This window comes from Atractosteus spatula, chromosome 2, assembly GCF_055471065.1.
Source record: "Atractosteus spatula isolate fAtrSpa1 chromosome 2, fAtrSpa1.hap1, whole genome shotgun sequence".
NCBI lineage: Eukaryota > Metazoa > Chordata > Actinopteri > Semionotiformes > Lepisosteidae > Atractosteus > Atractosteus spatula.
Genome location: NC_142707.1, coordinates 11,365,481 through 11,385,246, shown reverse-complemented (window position 1 = coordinate 11,385,246; position 19,766 = coordinate 11,365,481). Strand labels below are relative to the sequence as shown.

At 38.0% G+C, this 19,766-nt stretch overlaps 1 protein-coding gene across 7 annotated transcripts in view; it reads right to left on the bottom strand.

Annotated features, from left to right (window-relative positions):
- Nucleotides 1-2,195: 2,195 nt before the first annotated feature.
- The window catches only part of LOC148839229 (6-phosphofructo-2-kinase/fructose-2,6-bisphosphatase-like), a 30,159-nt gene continuing 12,588 nt past the window's right edge, over nucleotides 2,196-19,766 (bottom strand). For 2 of the 7 annotated variants that reach the window (XM_088930765.1, XM_088930743.1), the window contains exons 2-15: nucleotides 19,087-19,212; nucleotides 17,799-17,895; nucleotides 17,105-17,171; nucleotides 16,279-16,353; nucleotides 15,643-15,699; nucleotides 15,158-15,279; nucleotides 14,580-14,787; nucleotides 13,929-14,075; nucleotides 12,902-13,006; nucleotides 11,638-11,767; nucleotides 10,214-10,276; nucleotides 9,454-9,518; nucleotides 7,295-7,420; nucleotides 2,196-5,350 (exon numbers count right to left, since the gene is read on the bottom strand). In XM_088930765.1, the coding sequence (XP_088786891.1) occupies nucleotides 5,291-5,350; nucleotides 7,295-7,420; nucleotides 9,454-9,518; nucleotides 10,214-10,276; nucleotides 11,638-11,767; nucleotides 12,902-13,006; nucleotides 13,929-14,075; nucleotides 14,580-14,787; nucleotides 15,158-15,279; nucleotides 15,643-15,699; nucleotides 16,279-16,353; nucleotides 17,105-17,171; nucleotides 17,799-17,895; nucleotides 19,087-19,212 (1,448 nt within the window). In that variant the 3' untranslated portion in view covers nucleotides 2,196-5,290. The other 5 variants (XM_088930788.1, XM_088930780.1, XM_088930772.1 and 2 more) reach the window with 4 other exon arrangements.

The window sequence follows — 19,766 nt, the reverse complement described above, 5'->3', positions numbered from 1 at the left end:
GCTAACATCACTGTCTAACCTTAACGGTTCCAAACATAAATGAAATTGTTTTTTTTAAATTGAAGTGTATTCGGGTCCTCACACCTGAAGAAGGGTCCACGGCCGAAACATTGTGTTTTCTTTTTTCTTTTTTTCAGCATGGAATAAACCTATTACTTGTTCTTTTGCATTTTAGAAAAATATTGTGCTCTGGGGCACAGCTGTGAGTTATATGCAGATTGATATTTGGGACATTTAGATCTCACACCAAGATCAGAAAAATAGCACTTCTGCTGTATCAATTGTCTATTATCTACTCTGGCACTTGATCGCTTGTATACACTTCACCTTCCTTGTCTGTGACACACAGTGAATCAAAAAATCAAACTTGATCAAATGCTTAATGGTTTAAAAAACTCCATGACTCCATGAGTTGGGTGGATAATCCACAGTTTATGCTAAAGGTTATCAACATTTAGTATGGACTGCTTTTATTACTATAAAAAACGTGGGTGATATAGCAGCGTAAGAGAAGAAACATTATGTGAGTTATGGCAACTGAGACTGTAAGTCTCTTGTGGACGTCACTGGTCCTGAACGTCTACAATCCGTGGAAGTGTTATAGGTCTCTTAAAACATCCCTGTGTAAACCTGGATGCAGTCCTTTGCTAAATTTTCATTTGTTAAATTTCACAAAAGAAATGTGCCATGAGCTCCAGTCGAATGAAATCTAAGCAGTGGAGCAGACTCCTGGTTTACCACTCCCAATTTAAGCAGGAAGATCAATGAGAAATAAAAGGAAAGGGAAAATGATAGTTTCACACTCTGAGTACGGGGTAGGCTAAAGTGGATGTTATAATAATCAGATTGATTATACAGCCCTGCTGTCTAAAATATTGGCTGCCCGCAACCAAGATGGTGCAAATACAGCAGTGTCTGTTAATTTGACTATGTGCACTATGCAGGGCCTGACACAGTCATTCATGCAGAAGGCTGATGTTTATACTAGCATAGGTACAGAGGTGTTGAGGGAAAAGTGGATGACAGTTTTCACAGTATGTAGAGGACCTAATTTCAATATGGCAGGGATTTGCGGTTGCCCGGAGCAGGTGAGTAAATGACAAGTTTCACAGCCTCTCTGTTATACATTCCAGAGAACGTTTTGTTCCACTGCAGAGTCAAAGGCCAGCAACTCCGAGTTGGCTCTTCTGTTTGCTAGTCTTGGAAAAATAAAATAATATAGGACCTTAGATGTGACCACAGGAATCTTCGGAGCTTCCTGGACTACTTTATATTCTGCTGTAGTCTTCCTGAAGTTCTTGTTTTACATAAATGGAATCTGATTCTCTATATCCTTGCTACAGTAGGTCTGTCATGAAAGTTTTTACCGTAGCAGGGAGCATTTCATAACGTTGTGTAAAATAAATAATTTGAATTAAAGCAGGTTTGCGCAAGATCTCAACTCATCATGTGAAAACTGAAATTGTGCTATTGACATTTTGGTTCAGCTGTGTAGCTGCGTCATCATGCGTAGGCTGCAAAGGAACAAGTTAAGGTTTATTTCATGCTGAAAAAACAAGAAAAGAAACACAACATTCCAGCTGTGGAGCCTTCACGCCTGAAGAAGTGTACAAACTGTTGACAGGTCATCTTCGGGATGCATGGCAAAGGTGTGAGATTCTAATTTTTTCCGAATACATTATGACATTCTTAAAGTATGAAAAAGCAGATTCATGGGTTAGACAAATGACTTTACTGCACCTCTGGCCCTAGTGTGGTGTCTATTTAGATATCTTTCAATACTTTATTCATATAAAAAATCTACAAAAGATGTGACCACACAAAAATGGGCAGAAAGGGGATAATTAATTCTGAGGACATTGAAAAGAGCCCATCAGTCCAGTGCTAGTTTGTATTCTACTACACTTATTTAATAAGGACAATTTTTGAAAACCTGTGCAACCAAGTACAAATTAAAAAGTATATCAGTCTCCACCCAGCTCAGATAACAGAATGTTTTTTTTTTTAATTTTTGAAAATACAGTTAGACCTGAAAACAAGACTTTTACATGAAGATATATTTTTGGAAATGGGATGCCTGTTATCACTTCTTCTCAACTGCAATGCCCTTTCATGTGCTGTCATAACCAAGAGGGATATTTTTCTTTTTCTTTGTGAAGTCCCCTTTTACCCTCCAAGAAGTTCAGCACAGCAGGGGCTCTTCACTACTTTTATTCTACAAAACAGTTACAAGAACCACAGTGACAAATGTAATTAACAGTAAATGTTCAGTACACCCCCTCATTTTTACATTTGAAAGCTCTGACATTTATTTAGCCCTCCTTCCTTATTTTGAAAGAATGCAGTTCTCCAAGACAAACAAAACTGTCATTTCCTGCTTTTTAGATTTAAAAGAAACTTTGGAAATCACAGGACTGCACATAGTCCATCTGTTCATCACTTCTTGCATTATAAGATGTGAACAGTAGTAGGGATGCATTCCATACTTTAGTTTTATTTTTGACTTTTTAGTTAAATTAATCAAATTGAATTGAAATTGCTGTTTTGTGCTGTGCTTTTAACACACTTTGAAAAAGAAGGATTGAGATGGAACTACAGTATATTTGCAACACAGAGTCTGCATTACATAACATGACTTATTCTCACAAATGCATGGTCTGCAAGATTAATGCTTGATGTTAAATATGTTAATCATATAACCATTATATGCAAACCTGTCAAAGTTTTTAGTAGGGTAACATGATTAGAAAAATTAAATTAGTAGCATTATTAAATGAAAAGGGTTTAATTAAGTTCTAACATCCAAATGGGAACTATATAGGTAACTGTTTATGTTGTTTAATTGAATGAAATGAAGTATATGATTGTCCTTTAACACTCTGATTGTTCCATATTTTGCACTGGATTAGGACAATGAGAATTTCAGTCCACTGGGCATGAAAATTTACTGTATATTGCTGCTCGATTAAAATTATTTTTTAAAAAAGGCGTTTTTATTCTAGAAGTTTGTTGTACTGGTTTTCTTTCTGTAACAGTTGTAAGGAACATCCGATGTGTTTGTCCAGAGTACCTTAATTGTATCATCAGGTGCAACACTTTCTTCAATATCTTCCCAAGGCTCCAGCATTGATACCAATACTGTTTCTCAGTTCAAACAGTTTAATCACACTTGTTTAAGCCACTTATAATCTTTCCTGGAAAGCATATGAATTGTCAAAGAATCATTACATGCAGCCATATACTGTATATATAAATAATCTAGCACATTCAACAACACAAATCCCACATACAGGCCTACATACCTGGCAGGCTAAAACTTTTCAAATATTACCTCCAGAAAAGTTAAGAATAATAGACTGTAGAGTCAGAATGCCTCTGTAATATCTATTAAAACATCAGAGAATACAAATATACAGAACTACTGTGTATCTCTGTTATGTCACTTTAGTCATTTATAATGGGACACTTTACTGTGTATTAGGTGACAGTGCTGTCAGCAGGTTTAGGAATATGGTACTTTATTTTAATTATTAATGTACTGGATCATTGTTTACCAATCCTGATCCTGGAGCTCCTGTCTCTTCTGGGTTCTACACCAACTGAACCTTAATCGCCAAGCTCTTAAACTGAACCGATTGCTTGTAGCTTTAAAACAATTATTTAAATTATAAATTATTAAACATGTAACAAATCAGCATGTAAAATGTGCCAAATGCTTGGATGTAGATCTCCCTTCAGTTAGGTTTACTAGTTCAATTAACTTGTAGAAATAAACCAAATGCAGAACTGAGAATTCTAGTAATGACAATGTCATTCACACTTAATTGATCAGAGTTGTCTAGAAAGCCAATGGGTATTTTCCTGAAATTACCGAAAATGGGAAACTGAGCATCTGGTCATCAGGAACTTTACTGAATAATAACTCAGATGGAATAAAAACCAGAAATGACAAAGGTAGTGTAAGACAAGGACTGGGAAACAGCGTACTGCATATACATTTCCCATGCCTATACATCATAGGCATTACACAGCTTTTTACTAAGTGGCTGCACTTACACATTCCCAATATTATTTTCTGCTATATTGATTGTACACAGACATGAAAATAACAGTCTTCAGTAGTATTTTTAACAGCAGGTCCCAAAACCTGTCTGGGGACATGTACATCTGCACTTAGCAGGACAAATGTTTTTTTAGTGGTGGAAGGTCACAGTTCAAGCCACTTCACTTTTGCTATAAGCTTTGTGGACTATTACCTGAGTTTCATTTGTAATGGATCCCTGGCTCAGAATGACTCAAGAGTGCCTGGCTACAGCAAGCCTTTTTTTAACTTAAACAGATTAAGATTCCAACAGTTACAAAAATACATTACCATAATATACAGAGAAGCATTAAAAAGGCATTGGTTCCAATACTCAACAGTGTTTTAAATGCATCTCACTATATCTTCCCTTTTTTCAATCCCAGACGTACCTCTTGTTCACTAACTTTATTGGGTGCTGACCGACATGCATGACACTGTTGTAATTGCAGGGGCTATGAGACAGGATTTCCCTCATGCCCAGACAGTGGACTATCCTGGCCAGGGTGTTAGAGGCACATCGGTAAAGATGCAACAGCCTGTCAGTGTTGCGGGGTGTTGGTTATTTTGGAAAAGTCATCAATGTTGCTCCAGGGGGCTATGGATTTAGCTGATGGTGTTTACTGTTTTATGACAGTGGTACAAAGAGGCTAACATGAAGTCTAGAATAACTATTAAGAATGAACTGTACATCCCTACTGCTATATAAATGATGTGTTATATTGTTCCTTATTTATAATAGGACCACAGTATTTCTTTTTAAAGTCAGTTCTTTACTTTCAGTGGCAGAAACAGAAACATTCTATCCCATAAACTATACAGAATATATTATACTGACCGACTGCGGTTAAGACTTAACAAAAGGCTTAGTGGATATCTTTGTGGGTGAAAATTTCTCTAAAATCTTGAATTGATAATGGGGGACAAACAATGTGCAGGGAAGAAATCCATGTATAAAGCCCTTTAAAGAGGCTGTATAAAATATGTATAAAAAATGTTTGTAAAATCAAAGAAATATCCAGACCCAGCGACACTTCGGGCTGTACCAGATCTGTTCATTGATATTCCAGCACCACTTACAAAATTAAAAACTAGTTTAAAAAATAAAAAGAGTAAAATGATAACAGAGGTAAAAGTATGTGAACTAAAAATAAGTTGTTAAAGTCCAGATTCTTCATCAGTCTTCAGTCCAAATTCACAGTCCATTTTTTATATATGATCTGGGACAGTTACCAAAGCCTCTTCTGATTCTCTGGTAATGTCTACATTCTGCAATGACAAAATGAAAGGTCGGTCAGGTCCTCTTTCTATTAAAACGGAGAGCGTCTTAACACCAAGATTATGGGCAGACAATACATAGGGGCAAACAAAAACTTTCATCTGGTAGCTAAGTCATGAGTCATGCAGAGCATGAAGCAGACAAATCATGCAGAACAGCAAGGGTACGGAGGTAGTATGGAAAAAAAATATTCTTTAACTAGTTTCAAGTGATACTTTACCTCTGCACAGCAACTTAAAATACCTTTGTGCAATGAGTCATTATTAGCTGTCTCACAATCGAGCACACAGCTCTATGAAATCCTGTTGGCAAGAATTGGTGTTTTTATTTATTGCATATTATCACATTTTGTTCGTATTCCAGTTAAGAATAGCAATTGATTTTACATCTATGTCCCCAGAATGAGCAAGAATTGTGTAAAAGGACATTTCCTCAAATACAATCACTATTAGGGGCAACTCATAGCCAAATCTGTTTTCATTTTTTTACATTGTACTGCTGGAAAGAAAGAAAAAAATGGTTATGCATAATTCTCATTTTCAACAATAAAGTTCTTCTACAGAACCACAGAACACAAAGATTCATTTTTACGGGCGGGATAAGAAAAGCAAGCCCATGCATTTTCTCTGTTTGGGTTGCCTTTCTGTACAAGATGATCAGTTACATCCACAGTCAAAGCCAACAGCTAAAAAGCTAAAACCTGTAAACTTGTAAAAGTTATAAAGTTTTGAAAATGAATAATGGCCGCAAATGAATAACTCCAACTGAATACTAGTTTTTCTGTGGGTCTGTACGGACTGAATTACAAATCCATACAGTACATCAATACCATGATTCTGAATTGTAATAAGCTCAAAGCTCCTCCAAGTTGTAATTCTGATCGTACGCAGAAAGACTAGGATCAGCCTGAAAGGTTTAGCTTTGTTTAGGGTGAAGATTTATCCATGTGATCAGCTTGAGACTTTTAAGGAGGTGCACAAGATGTCCAGGAGTTATTCACATGTCCATTATCTCACAATGTTGCAATACAGTGTCCATTTACTTTTTTGTCCTGCAATGTGTGTACAGTATTATATAAACTGTTTAGTTAAAACATGCTTAGGTGAGTAGGGTGCACTAACCAGGTTACTAAAAGACTAGGTGTTTGAGGAGGAAACAAAGAACAAGAACATTAACAGATGGTGGCATTTACACATTAGATTGGTATAGAATGGAATCCAAGTTGTCCAGTTTTTATATCACAAGAAGCTGATGCCCTCTAGTGTTCTCTGCTGTAAATGTTTTCTTACTCAGCACAGCAGATGGTTTGTTTAGTGATCTGATATCACCTGGTGAGAGCTTATTTTAGAATGAGTCATCAAGTACAGTACTTCTTATTCAAAGTAATTTATTTTTATTTCTGATAATGAGATACTGTGTTCCCATTAAATTATTTTAAATATTTGTTTATTTATAAAAAATATATAATGTAATAATAATAATGCAATGTTTAGGGACTTTAGTTTATAAAACTAACAATTTTTAAACAGAGCCTTTAAGTTCTTCACTCAGTGGTTCGTGGAGAGACCATAGAAAACATATGAGATAAATGTTGTCCCTTCTTGTAAAATCCAACCCTGACACTCTGAGATGGAATATGGCAAAGACTTCCCTGCGTGTGGCTCAAACCTACAGAACTTTACTTGCTTAGTTTATATATGAACAGTGCTCAGCTCCTTCTTTAACACTTTTCATTATTTCTTTTGCTGAAGCACCTACAGTAGCAAGAGTGTGAGTCAGTTAGTGGCAGGCTACAAACAGGTAGTGCCTTTATATGGCTCTGCTAGGGAGTGTTATGATACTGGTGAAACCAGAGGTACGCTAATGATCCCATGCGTTATTGTGTGCAATCATCCTACTGTATATACCCATATGTCTGTGGGCAGCAGTGTTACCTGCAGGCTGATGGCAGCCTCGCCCAGATCCTGCAGTCGGGGGCTTTTGGTTGGCATCGGGCTGGCAAGTGGGGCTGTGCGGCGGTGTCGGTACAGGGGCGCATCACTGGGGCAGGGGACCTGCTTCTAACCGAGGGAGGGGGGAGTAAAGGGTGGTGGCATTGGGAATTGGAGGGGTGATAACCGGTGGGAAACAAGGGGGATCATGGGAAGGAACAGATCAAGAGAGAGAGGAGAGGATGGGAGCAGGTGAGACAGGAAATATTGCGGGGGGGCGGAGGAGAAAGCCAAGAGGTGGGGAGAAGCAGAATTAGTGGAAAAGTGTGGAAGGTAGTGGGAAGAGATTGAAATAGAAAAAGGGAGGTTGGACCAGTGAGGCAAAACAGTGAGAAGGAAGAAGGAGGGAAGGCAGATATTTTTTAGAAGCAGTCAGTGAAAGAGAAGAGGAGAAAGATACAGTGAATGTGTGAGTGAAGGAGAGCGTTTCAATTTCCGACACAGTAAGGGAAGTAAACGTGTTATTACCAAGAAAAAACAATGAGGGAAGCAGGAGAAGTAAAAAAAGAGAAAGGTGGGAAAGAGGGATTCAGAACAGAGTTGAGGAAGAAGGAAGATACAAAGAGACACAAAAGGGATGAAAAGATAAAGAGGAAAAAGTAAATCAAAGTTGAGAAGGACAGGACAGTAGACACAGTCAGAACCACAGATGGTGTTTATGATTCCTTCTTCCTACATGAAACCGGACATTTATCTGAATTCCTTTTCTGTTTATTGACCTGTGATCCTTAAAATAACTATATGCTTGGGCTTAAAATTCCCAAGGTATGTTACAGTAAAAGAAAAATTACTTCCAAATATCTGAATCAACAAATAGCTTAACGCATAGTCCTACAGCCAGACACTTTCAGCGACAGCGTTCATTTTCAGGGTGAACTGATGCTGGCAGCACTCAACCAGGTAGTGGCGGGGGCTCTGAAATCTATGCAGAGCCAGTATTTTCACCCCCCGATCTGCATCAGTGCAATCAGGAGGGGGGAGGGGGGAGGGGTTGAGGCTTTGATTGAATAATATATATCGATTCCAGCGGTCCCAACCGAACCCAAAACAACCAAGAACAAACGTATCACTTCTGGCAGGTTAGTATGAGACTGGACCAGAGATCTTCATTATCTCTTGCCCAGCAGCATGTCACCTTTAAATGTGTCCCTCAGAATTATTAACCGTTCTTCTACTTGAATATTCAAAGACACAGGACAACTTTTGAAATGGAAAGAAGTTTCTCAAAATGTATTCGTTTTTTTTAAAAAAAGAATGATATTCTGCCTCCTTGTAATAATTTTTAGTTCTATTGTTTTCAGTATCACTGAACAAAAATGGAAAAAATGGTTCATAACTATCGTTATTTAATTCCTGCAGTATATATTTTAGTAGACTAATTTCTCTGCTGATGTAATGATTCCTAATTTGGAATTGTAACAGTGTGAACAGAATAATCAACAGAAAACTGGAAAATGTAATTTTCAGAGGTGCTTCCATATTATCTTTGGCATTTTTAACAAATTCCATTTAAAGAAACCCTCTACTTAAATTGCAAAGCAGCACTGGAAACAACACTAAGAATTTGTTCCCGGTAGTTATGCTGGGGAAGTATTGATCCCTGTGGAAACTCTTGAAACGTTTCTATCAGTTCAAATGAAAGTTCACTTTGCAATCACAGCAGTAGGCCTAAATACTTAATAAAAACAGCATTTTCTAGAAGCATTGCTCTGAATCAGTTTCCACCAGTTCCTTGTGATTTAATTTTATTGCAACAATGTAATGTGCCTCTGTGACAGCCAAAACAAAAATGTTAATTGTCCTTAACCAGTTGAAATCAAATCTATTCATTGAAGCAAGCATTGAGCATAATGGCCTACGCACAATGTGCACATTGTATCTGGCTTTTAAAATGAACTTAATATACCAATACACTGTAGCAACATGTGTTTTATGGCAGAACCCATGCAGTATGAAGTTTCAATTTGGATGGGTTCCTTTTTCTTCTTTTCCCATTCATGCACTATTCCAAGAATAAAACATGCTTATTAAATTAAATATTTTTTTTGCCAATACCACTCAACCACTATCACTAATGATTCGCTGAATGAAGAGCTTCTTACCACAGGCTTATCTCTGTGTGTATTCACTGCTTCAATATTAAGGAAGATAGATTCCACTTTGCAGCCTGTAACAAAGAAAACAATGTGACAATGTGGAAGATCATACAGTACAACGTTAAAACAAATCACATTTCTTTTATATGTGACATAACAGTACATGCATAGTACTGGTTTCATATACAAGGACTGGTATAAATTATGTGTGACCTGATAGCAAGACTGTGACCTAGGTAAACAGCTTTGCTATCATGTGGAGTTGTCATTCAGCATTTGCCAAGTTAATGAACTGCAATGCACAACCTCAACAAAATGAGCTGATAAAGGAAAATGTGATTAGAAAGCCTACATGTTAGCTATCCATTTGCCATCATCAGGTATCTACCTGAAGGAAAGCCCTCATCGAGATTTTGGAATCTCTGACTAAAAAGCTATTTTACTTTGAGAAGCACATATTCTCTTTCTTCTTTTTTTCAGCATGGAATAAACCTATTACTTGTTCCTTTGCAGCCTACGCATGCTGATGCAGCTACCCACCTGAACTACATTCTTTTATGGTGTTGCTTTCATTTTGGTTTTTGAGTTTGAAACAAAACAATAGGGAAATTTCATTATTTTACTTTTCCTAAACATACAGACATTCAAACAAGACAGAATTAATCAGAAATAGAGTGATTCCAACTACTGCCTTATATAAGGACTATGTAATTTTTTCAAAATATTTATAAAAGGTGTATTCAGGCTTCTGGCCAAACAAACGTACCATAGGCTACAGGGGTGAGTTTCAGTACAGTGTGAAGAGGGCATCTGAGGTATGGCAGCTCTTCTGTGGGGGTAAAAACAACAAAGATTTTTCTTGGGTGAACAAGACACATTCAAACATCTTCTAACTGCTTCATCCAATCCAGAACCGTGAAGAACCCAGAACATATCCCGGCAAGCAACAGGCACAGAGCACAATGCACCCTGGATAAAAACGCCAGTCCATCGCAGCACACACACAGACACACTCACAACAGGGTCAATTTTCCCCAGAGCCAATTAACCTACCGATATGTTTTTGGAATTTGGGAGGACACAGGAGCACCCAGAGAAAACCCACACAAGCACAAGGGAGAACATACAAACTCCACGCAGATAGGACCCCAGGTCTGGAATTGAACCCAGGACCCCAGTGCTGTGAGCCAGCAATGCTAACCACTGTGTCACTGTGCTGCCCAGACAAAACACATATCCAGCCAAAATAAATTTACAGTAACTTAAAAAAACAAAACAGCCTACTAGGACTCTTACGTTATCATTCTATAGATTTTTGTCTTGTCACAATCTCATTGCACTGTTTTCAGACTAGGATAAAAACGATATAAACTTGAGAGTGGTTTCTGAATGTGGTCCATGTTTTCAAGAAGCTCGGCTCATACTTGCTTTAACGGTCTTATTTTATCGCTGCCCATAAGAAAATGTACTTTTCCTCCTGTTTTCTTATTTTTATACACTTTTTTAATTTGGTCAATTTTTTTTAATAGAAACAAATATATTGATCCTTAACATCCCTTAACATATGGGTCAAGAGCTACATATCAAGTCATGTCATTACTAATAGATATAAATAGTATTTTCTGTTCTGCAGACAATATCTTTTTGCTCAAGGACAAGATGATCCATTTTTTTCAAACTGTTTCATGAAGAAAGCATTTTATATCTTTAATGTAACTTCCTCTCACTAGCAGTTCAAGAAGGTAGCTGTGTCAGCATGCGTAGGCTGCAAAGGAACAAGTAAAGGGTTTATTCCATCTTTTAAAGAGAAGAAAAGATACAACGTTTTAGCTGTCAAACCTGAAGAAGGCTCCACAGCTGAAACGTTGTCTTTCTTTTCTTCTCTTTACAGCATTGAATAAACCCTTTACTTGTTCCTTTTCCTCTCACTAGCTTTGTGTCTTTAAACTTTTACAGGTACTTCCAGACACTGGACAACACCTTTTTCGTTCAGGAGTGAAAAAGGTTTGAAAACGGTCTCTAAAAATCTAAAGTATTTTTCTTGAACTGTGTTGATGCAATACAACTACTTGGTTTCATTAAAATATATCCCCAACATACCATTAATTGCTGTATGTTTGTCCCTTTTCATGCTTAATGAGAAAAGGTCTTGCTTTCCATAATTAGGATCAAGCCCATTGTTTTACATACCTGCACTCTTGTCCAAGAAGTAGGCCAGCAAACACCGCATGACGGCCTGATGGCAGATGACCAGCACGTTCTCCTGCCTTTCCAGCTCCATGATGACCGGCTCCAGGCGCTGTACCAGGTCTTCGTATGACTTCCAGGCGTTAGCACAAGTCAATGCAAAGGTACAGAAAAAAAAACTCAGCTATTATCATTGCAAGATGTGCACTTGCACAGGCTTGCCTTCATGCTGTAAGGGCAGTTCACCCCACAAATGCTTTATGGCCACTATGGAGGAGAGGGTGGATGCACCTCTCTTTTTGCTTGTGTGTAGTCAAGTGACACCTGTATACTACTGCCCCACTGACAGCTAGATCCTGATCCTTGCTTAATCACTTACTACCTAACCTTCAGTTGTAATTCTTTATATTGGCTGTTGCATCCCAGTCCTGTTCGTTTTTCTGCATTTCTGCTTATTTCCTTGTGGGTGTGCATTTCCTGTGGCATCGGGTTTGAGACAGCCGTGACAGATTTGCACCTTGTGTGCTTTGATATAAAGTACAAAGATATTGTTCTTAATTTCACCCAAGGATATCTGAAGCCTCTGTATGTTTAAGGGAGCTTTAATTAAAATGTTAATAAAATGTAGATTAAAATAGCTGAATTTTTCCAGATAATGAAAATATTGAGCATCATGCTGCCTAATGTGCACAGCTACATTCATGATCCAAGAATGTAACATGCAGGATCCTGCAGTCTTACAGTATGTTGACTGTTGTTTAATCTACTGTGATATTTTATAATGAATTATATTAATTTTGGACTAGAGTTCAAGGTACAGTGTTCTTCTGCTGTTTTAACTACTTGCTTTGGCACATTACAATGAACAGCCCTGACACAACACTAGGTGTCTAGTGAAGAACACACAACGCTATGGGTACCTATTAGCTGTGTGCAAGACACACAGCCTAAGATATTCAGATGTTACTAAAAGAGGTGTGGTAGTAGTACAGTTGATTTTAGTGTTCTAGACATGCTTCTTTTCAGATCTTAGTGCTCTGTGGCTTCAAAGAAAAAAAAATGCAGATGTGCAAAGACAGAATATGACAGCAGTGGAAAGTCCAGCAAAGCTGAGCCACATTTCCTCTCAACATAAAAAAACACCAGTCAAGGGAGAAACAATGAGAGAGCATGACATGGAACACTTCCAGAAGCATGTGGAGTAATTAGGAAACAGAACAAAGAATATTGCAGACAGACACCCCGATTCATTCCTAGCTCTCCTTACTTCTCCTTTGGGATAGCGATACCGGTACTTGTCTTGGTCTCTGAGAGCAAATTCCTCAGGGTAGTGCTCTTGAATCTCTTCATAAGTCATCTCTTCACATACTCCCTGGGAGGAAAAGAGAAAGTTGCAGAGATCACTCCCCAAAGAGCCTTGGAAAAGACAGCAGGTCCAGTCATGGTGAATAGGACAGTAGACAAGTGATGCCACTCTAAAAGTTCTGAAACAGGCTATAAATAAGACTGCTGGGTTCCTCCAGCTCACCTGGTTTCTGTGTAGTTTAAGGATCTGAGAATCTCAATGCTCATTGCACAAGGAATTCTTTAACAAACACAACAGAAAAAAAAGTATTTTGTCGCTTTAAACCTCCAAGCACTAAAAGATTTAAGAAATTCAAAGAAAGTTTCCAGAAATAGCAGTGTTCAGTAATGCGCCTGTAATGTTTCTATCAACCATTAACATCCTGAAGGCATTTTTCAGTTATAAGTATAATGTGCACCACACTTGAAAGATTTTCTCCATTAAGATAAATTAATGTCTCAACAGATATTGTGCCAGAAGACATTTTTAAAGAATTAAATACTATTACTACTAATTACAAAAGCAATTTATAGCCAAAGCAATGTACAATTGCACCCTTTTGTACATATTGGTATTTTACTGGGAACTATTTGGGCAAAAGACAAAAATGTATGACACCAGGTGTCCGACTGGAAGTCTGGAACCTTAATCATAGCTGCTCACTGCTGAAGGAAGACTCTTTTGCCTAGGTCTCAGCACAAATGGCAGCTGTTGTATTCAAGCTCAAGCCTCCAAAGAGAATGGAGTTTAATGCAGTACAGTACCTTAAGACACTTAGCACACTACTCAAAACCTTTCACAGGACTTTGTTTCAGTTGGTATCTTGATGGCTTAATTGACTCTTAATCGTTTGCTTGACTCTGGAGCAAAACAGCACTTAAATAAGTGTGGGGAAAGCAGAATACAGAATTGCCTTGGAATTGCAGGCTATGACAACTGAAGGACTCACAGCATCTATTTCGTTGAGGGCCTTCCATTGCTCGTAAGGCACTCCCAGTGCCTCTGCCGTCTGAATAGTCCTCTTCATGTGACTTGTCCAGACCTTCAGGTCTCTGATAGACTGGCTCTTAATGAAGCCTGCCAAGGTGGAGGCAAACTGAAGAGAGAACAGCAGGGGGAGTTAGCCTACTAACTGTGACTAAATAAACTAGATACATTACAAATCGAATTAACACTAGAGAGAAAACAAGGATGTGAAGTGGGTCAAATGAGATTGGAGTTGCATTCTTTTATACAGTAGAAGCAACGGATGGAGTATTCACATTTTTGTTTCATCAGCATGGCCTGGAGCCCACAGCTCATAAACCCAGTGTTACGTCCAACCATGACATTGCTCTTTCACCTAAACTGTTTTCAAACAAGCAGCCCTGAGATAATGATAACACCCACAAGACGGAACATGAGGCACACAGGAGCAGACACAACCACAGTTGTATCTGGCCTTGTGTATTACGCAGGGCCTGACGCAGTCATTAATATAGAAAGCTGATATTTTGACTGGGTCCACACAGGTGTTTTATTCAGTGGGGTGCTTGTTCAATGCAGCAAGGCTCTGTAAGAGTACATCACCTCGTGATGTATTGCCCTCTGGGAAGCTGACCTTGTTGCCTCGCTTGGACAGCCCCGAATCCCCCCCGATCCTGCCCAGCAGATTGAGCTCGCTTTCTCCATGCCGGCACAGGTAGATGGAACGAGGTGTGACATGGATGTTCATCAGGTAGTACACGATCCGGCTCTGAATGTGATCCATCACATGGTTCACCAGGTACCTACTGCCCACGTTGAAAATCTTGATGTATGAGAGGTTCCTGACTCAACCAAGAAAACAAAAGTGACAACCTTGGTTAGAAGGCCTAAGACCCCATCTTACACTTGTCATTCCACCTTAAAGTGTCACTTTATTTAATTGAAGGGTTTTTCCCAAACAATGGCAATTATTTGCTGTCTAGCACAATTGTATTCATTTTAAAGCATCTGATCTTCTGAAAGAATGCCAGAGAGAGAGCGTTTAGTTTTACTGTAACAATTCAAGCAGCAAGATAAACACAGTCGCTACTGCAAAAGTGCCAAATGGGTATATTATGTTGGAAGTAAAGTGCAGAATGATGTTAATGTCATGGTGGCTACATATTGTTTGCTCATTTTTCCGGCTCTCTTAGGTTACAGAACTCTCAGTACCTGTCAAACTCATCATCTAGGGCGACGTAAGTAATCTTGTAGCACTCGATTCTCTTCAGGAAGTCTTCAACTGCCTCCTCCTTGTCACAGTCCTTATAGTCTGGACTACTGAGTTTAACTTGCTGTAAATAGTTTAGGGAAGCGCATGTTTTTGTATTTATATATTGCACAAAACATAGTTTCAGAATATGAAAATGTATACAAAACAGTCTTAAGTCTGGTGAGTCAAGCCATATGTCAACAACAACATTTGAAGTACTGTGAAAATTTGTTAACCCTTTAACTACTTCCTTCTCGGACAAACGTGTTTCCCTTACGTTAAATGAGGTACAATTGTTATGAAAGACTGCTATAACAATATTTAATAAACTAGTGAATAAAATATTGTCCAATAGTGGATACTCACACATACATCAGCAGGTGTATAACCGAAAACACATTGTAGCTAAGTGAATACACTCAACGCTATGGATTCAAATGCCTACCATAATATTTTCTGCTATGATCTCTGGATCATCACAGATCGACTCGACAAAAAAGACCTGTAGCAGAAAAGGCACAGAGGGAGAAATGTAGGGATCATTAAAGGTCTAAGGAAAGTCCAAGATGTGACAATATCCTATCTTGTACTGATTAAAGTGACTGAGGATCTGTACTCATACAATCAAGGCACTTTTTCATAAATCAAATTTTATATTTTAATCTCCCAAGTGTTGCAGATCTGTTCCTGGTTATATCAAATTCCATACTTTAAACAAAACATTTTAAGTGAATAATATTTGATGCTGCACATTTATTTTGTGTAATTAAGAAATTCTGTGACGAGATTCTTGTGTTATAAATATAAAGAATAAAAAAGGATTAAGTCTGAAAAAACAGGAACAGGGACAAGCAATAGAGAATTTAAAAGCTTTCTTCGTAGAAGACAATGTTCCTGCAAGCTGGAACAAAGTGCAACAAACAAAAAGAACATGATCTGCATTTAAATGAATGGTCTTTCTTTTACTCAGAACCAAATTCAGCTCTGGAAAATTTGAAAAGAAAAAGATGGAGAAATAGCAGGCCTGGATTATTTTGGATTGCTATAGCCCACAACAAAAAATCCACCCACACTCACTCACTTTGTAACCATTTTCTTTTGCGAAGTTAAGGATCATCTCCCTTCTCTCTCTGGTTGTATTGGTGGCATCAAAAACCTGGAAATTTAAAGCGTAGATCCCATAGACCTTTACATCTTTCACATAAAGCATTACCAATTATCTTACAATGTTAGAAAAATGTGTTTCTCTAAGAGGGTTAAAGTTCTTTGTGATTTTAAATTGTTCTGAATCTGAACTTAACCTGAACTGAAGTGCCATAGAGTAGAGTAGGTGTGGTTGTGTTAGTAGAAAATATTAAATCTCAAGGTTCGCACATTTTGGATTCAATATGTTGGTTAACAAGATGAACAATCTCAATATTTGAATATATGAACAAGATCTTTTTGAAAAGGCATGGTTATAAAGAAGTACTTAAATGTAACGTGACACCCAGAAGCTACACTGTCACCACAGTGGTACACTGCTTTAATTTTCGTAGCCTGGGAAGCAGTGTGTCATCAGCTCCAGTGGTAGCATGTATCATACTGAAGTTCTGTCATTTTCCATCAGGGGTCTCCTAATTCTGACTGGATCCGGAGGTCCAACCACACTCTCAACTGCAAGTCAGAATGGTTGTAAATCCTTACTACAAATGCTCAGAGATTTTGCCCAATAGTCTTATTAGGGTATTGGCATTTTAGATCATTTTTTAAAATATTCTCATTTGTTTTTCGTTTTTTTTTATAATTTAAAAATAGTTTTCCTGAATGTTTGCTAATGGAAGTTTGGAACATTTAATTATTAACTTGTGATCCAAGTTTGAATCGCCTGAAACCGTTGCTCCGAACAGTTTTGTTTGGTCCCTTACCGCAACCTGTCCTTGGTCTTGAGTGAAGTAGGTGCAGACGTCTTTCAGTGCAGCAATGGCACAAGCCCTGCAAGAACACCACTATGAACCGACTACTTCCATACTGCACATCCATACTTCACAGATGAAGAGTATATCCATTTCCCAGAGCTAATGCTTTGAGAATAGCAGTAACAAGTGAAAAGTACATAAATATACATAAAAGCTTTATGTCAAAGTTGTAACAAAAAAGGCTCCAACAAATATTTGTAAATAAAGGATCAAATGAAATTATTTTGGGAGTTCTAGACAAGTTTTACACAGCGATTGTTCAGCTTTATCTGAGTTTCAGAAATAGTAGACTATATATTACATTATAAACATTATTGCAGATGTTTTGGCACACTATTAGGAAAAAGGTATTACTTATTTACCATAGAAAGTTAAATAACACTAATAGATGCAGATGTAAGAATTGTTACCCTGTGTACTTATATTAACCTACTCTCCCATAAGCCGAGTTTTAATAATTTAATACTGAGAAAAAAATGTGACAGAGTGTTCTATAAACTTTAAAGAGGTCAAAGTGACAAGTAAAAAGCTTTACACAAACAGCAGTATTAACTATTTCCCATATGTGGTAGCAATACTTAAGTTGCTAACTGTAGTACACAGAGGGCAATAAGAGCTGTAATATTGAGGTTGGTTTTCTTACTTGCGAATCTTCATAGCTTCTTCATTGTCGGGTCTGAAGAACTCAAAGGTTTTATATGTTTGTACAGCTTCCCTGCGGTACTGTCCAACGTTAAACACTGCCAGCAAAAAGATATGAAACACAGAACTCAGGAAAAGCAGAAGTAGCCCGACATGATATATTGAACTTTTCCTTCATGTACCACTTGGGGTTATTAATAAAAGAAACAGGTGTGGTCTCAAACAATTCTTAAAAGAACCGAATACCAGATGAAATTGAAGCCTTGGCCAACCTGCAAATCCTATGTTTAAGGCAAATTACTTGATCATAGCTTCTAGCATCTACACACTAGAAATGCATTCTGAATGTGTGATTGGTGAAAAGTTTTATTTTAGGACTCTTAAGTAGTTCAAACAGTAAAGGTGCTGGCTTGGAGTACAGGGTGAGCACTAGGATTCATGCACTGTGAGTTCTAGCCAGGGTCACGTCACCATTCCACTGGGACCGGGATTCCTCATGTGGAGGTGCAGCTGACTGAGTGATACCTGAGATTAGTCAGGCAGGGATCTTGGCTTGCAAACCCACAACATCTTTGGCTTGCCTGGTTGCTTGCAGGGATGCAGTGACATCAGTGAGGAATATGCCAATCCTACATTGCAGGATTGATTGCTAGTTATGTCACTAGTTATGTCTGGAATGACCAATGGGGTTCACAGTGAACATAGTTTGATGCTGCGCTCTGCCATGCTTTGTGTATTTCTGACGTTTAATGGCAACTCAGGCCTGGGTGCAAGAGCAACACCACACTTCTGTTGAATTGTAGATTATAAAAACCTCCCTTACTTAAACAGGTTTTCATTGCAGATCAAGTCTGTGACAACAGACTGACACTGACTACTGACAACACTTAGCTGTTTTTACTTCAGACTTTATCTAGTTTGTGTGCACGTTATTTAGTTAAAAGTATTGCCATTTCAGATTGTTAAAGGTCTGTTTTTTAAACACAGACATTACAGTGTGATGAAGTCTATGTTGTTTTGTGCCAAAGTTTTCTATTCAAGGATGCATGGAAAAAACATTTTGTGGAAGCAGGAAAGGTTGAGTAGGAGTAAGAATTGAGCAGGAAATTAATTACACAGGTAGCGTGCCCCCCTTTCTCCCATCACAGGTTATGAGGCACAAGGTATAAAAAGAGTGTGTGGTCAGTGTTTGGGATGGTCTATGGTCCATCTCAACACTGTGTCAAAGTGATGAACAGAGATCTGTCCTCTTCAGTGTTGGTGTGATCAGCTCTGTTGGCGATTCTAACCTTTGGTAGGCACGCCTATCCAGTTGAGATAACGGGTCAGTTTCTTGGAGATGTAGGTCTTGCCTCTGGCCGGAAGTCCGACCATGACAATCAAGGTAGGGGAGTTGGTGAACTGGGGGACTGAGGCTAGAAATAAAACAAAAGAAATAACTTTACCCAGTTACCATCCTTTTCTGCTCACAGAGCAAAACAGGAAAAAAAATACATTATACATGCATACAAGTATCTTTTTACTGCTAAAAAATCCAATAATGCATCTGAAAAGTCCAACATAGATGGTGTTGTATTTATCCTCCTTTTGGGTCAGCTGCTCTAAATTGCACTGTAAAAGTATTGTCAAAAGTATTAACTCATCCAAAAGTATACATATTTATAAGGACCTTCCATACTTCCATGACTTTGACTCTCCTGTTTCATCGTTTCCTGTTTCTCCATTCACTGCCAAGTGGCATTTTCTGCCTGGGTTTTAAATGGGAATTCGTTTTTTAAATTATATCTACAAAAGATATGTAAATTGCCCATAAATATTAAAAGTTTCAAATCCTGTAAAGCATAACAACACAACTACTAATAATAGTAAATAATTACCTTTGGATTTGTGCATTTTTCTACTTTTCATTCCACAGGATTTCAAAGCACATTGCAGCAGAGGGCCACATTATCCACCACTGAGATACATC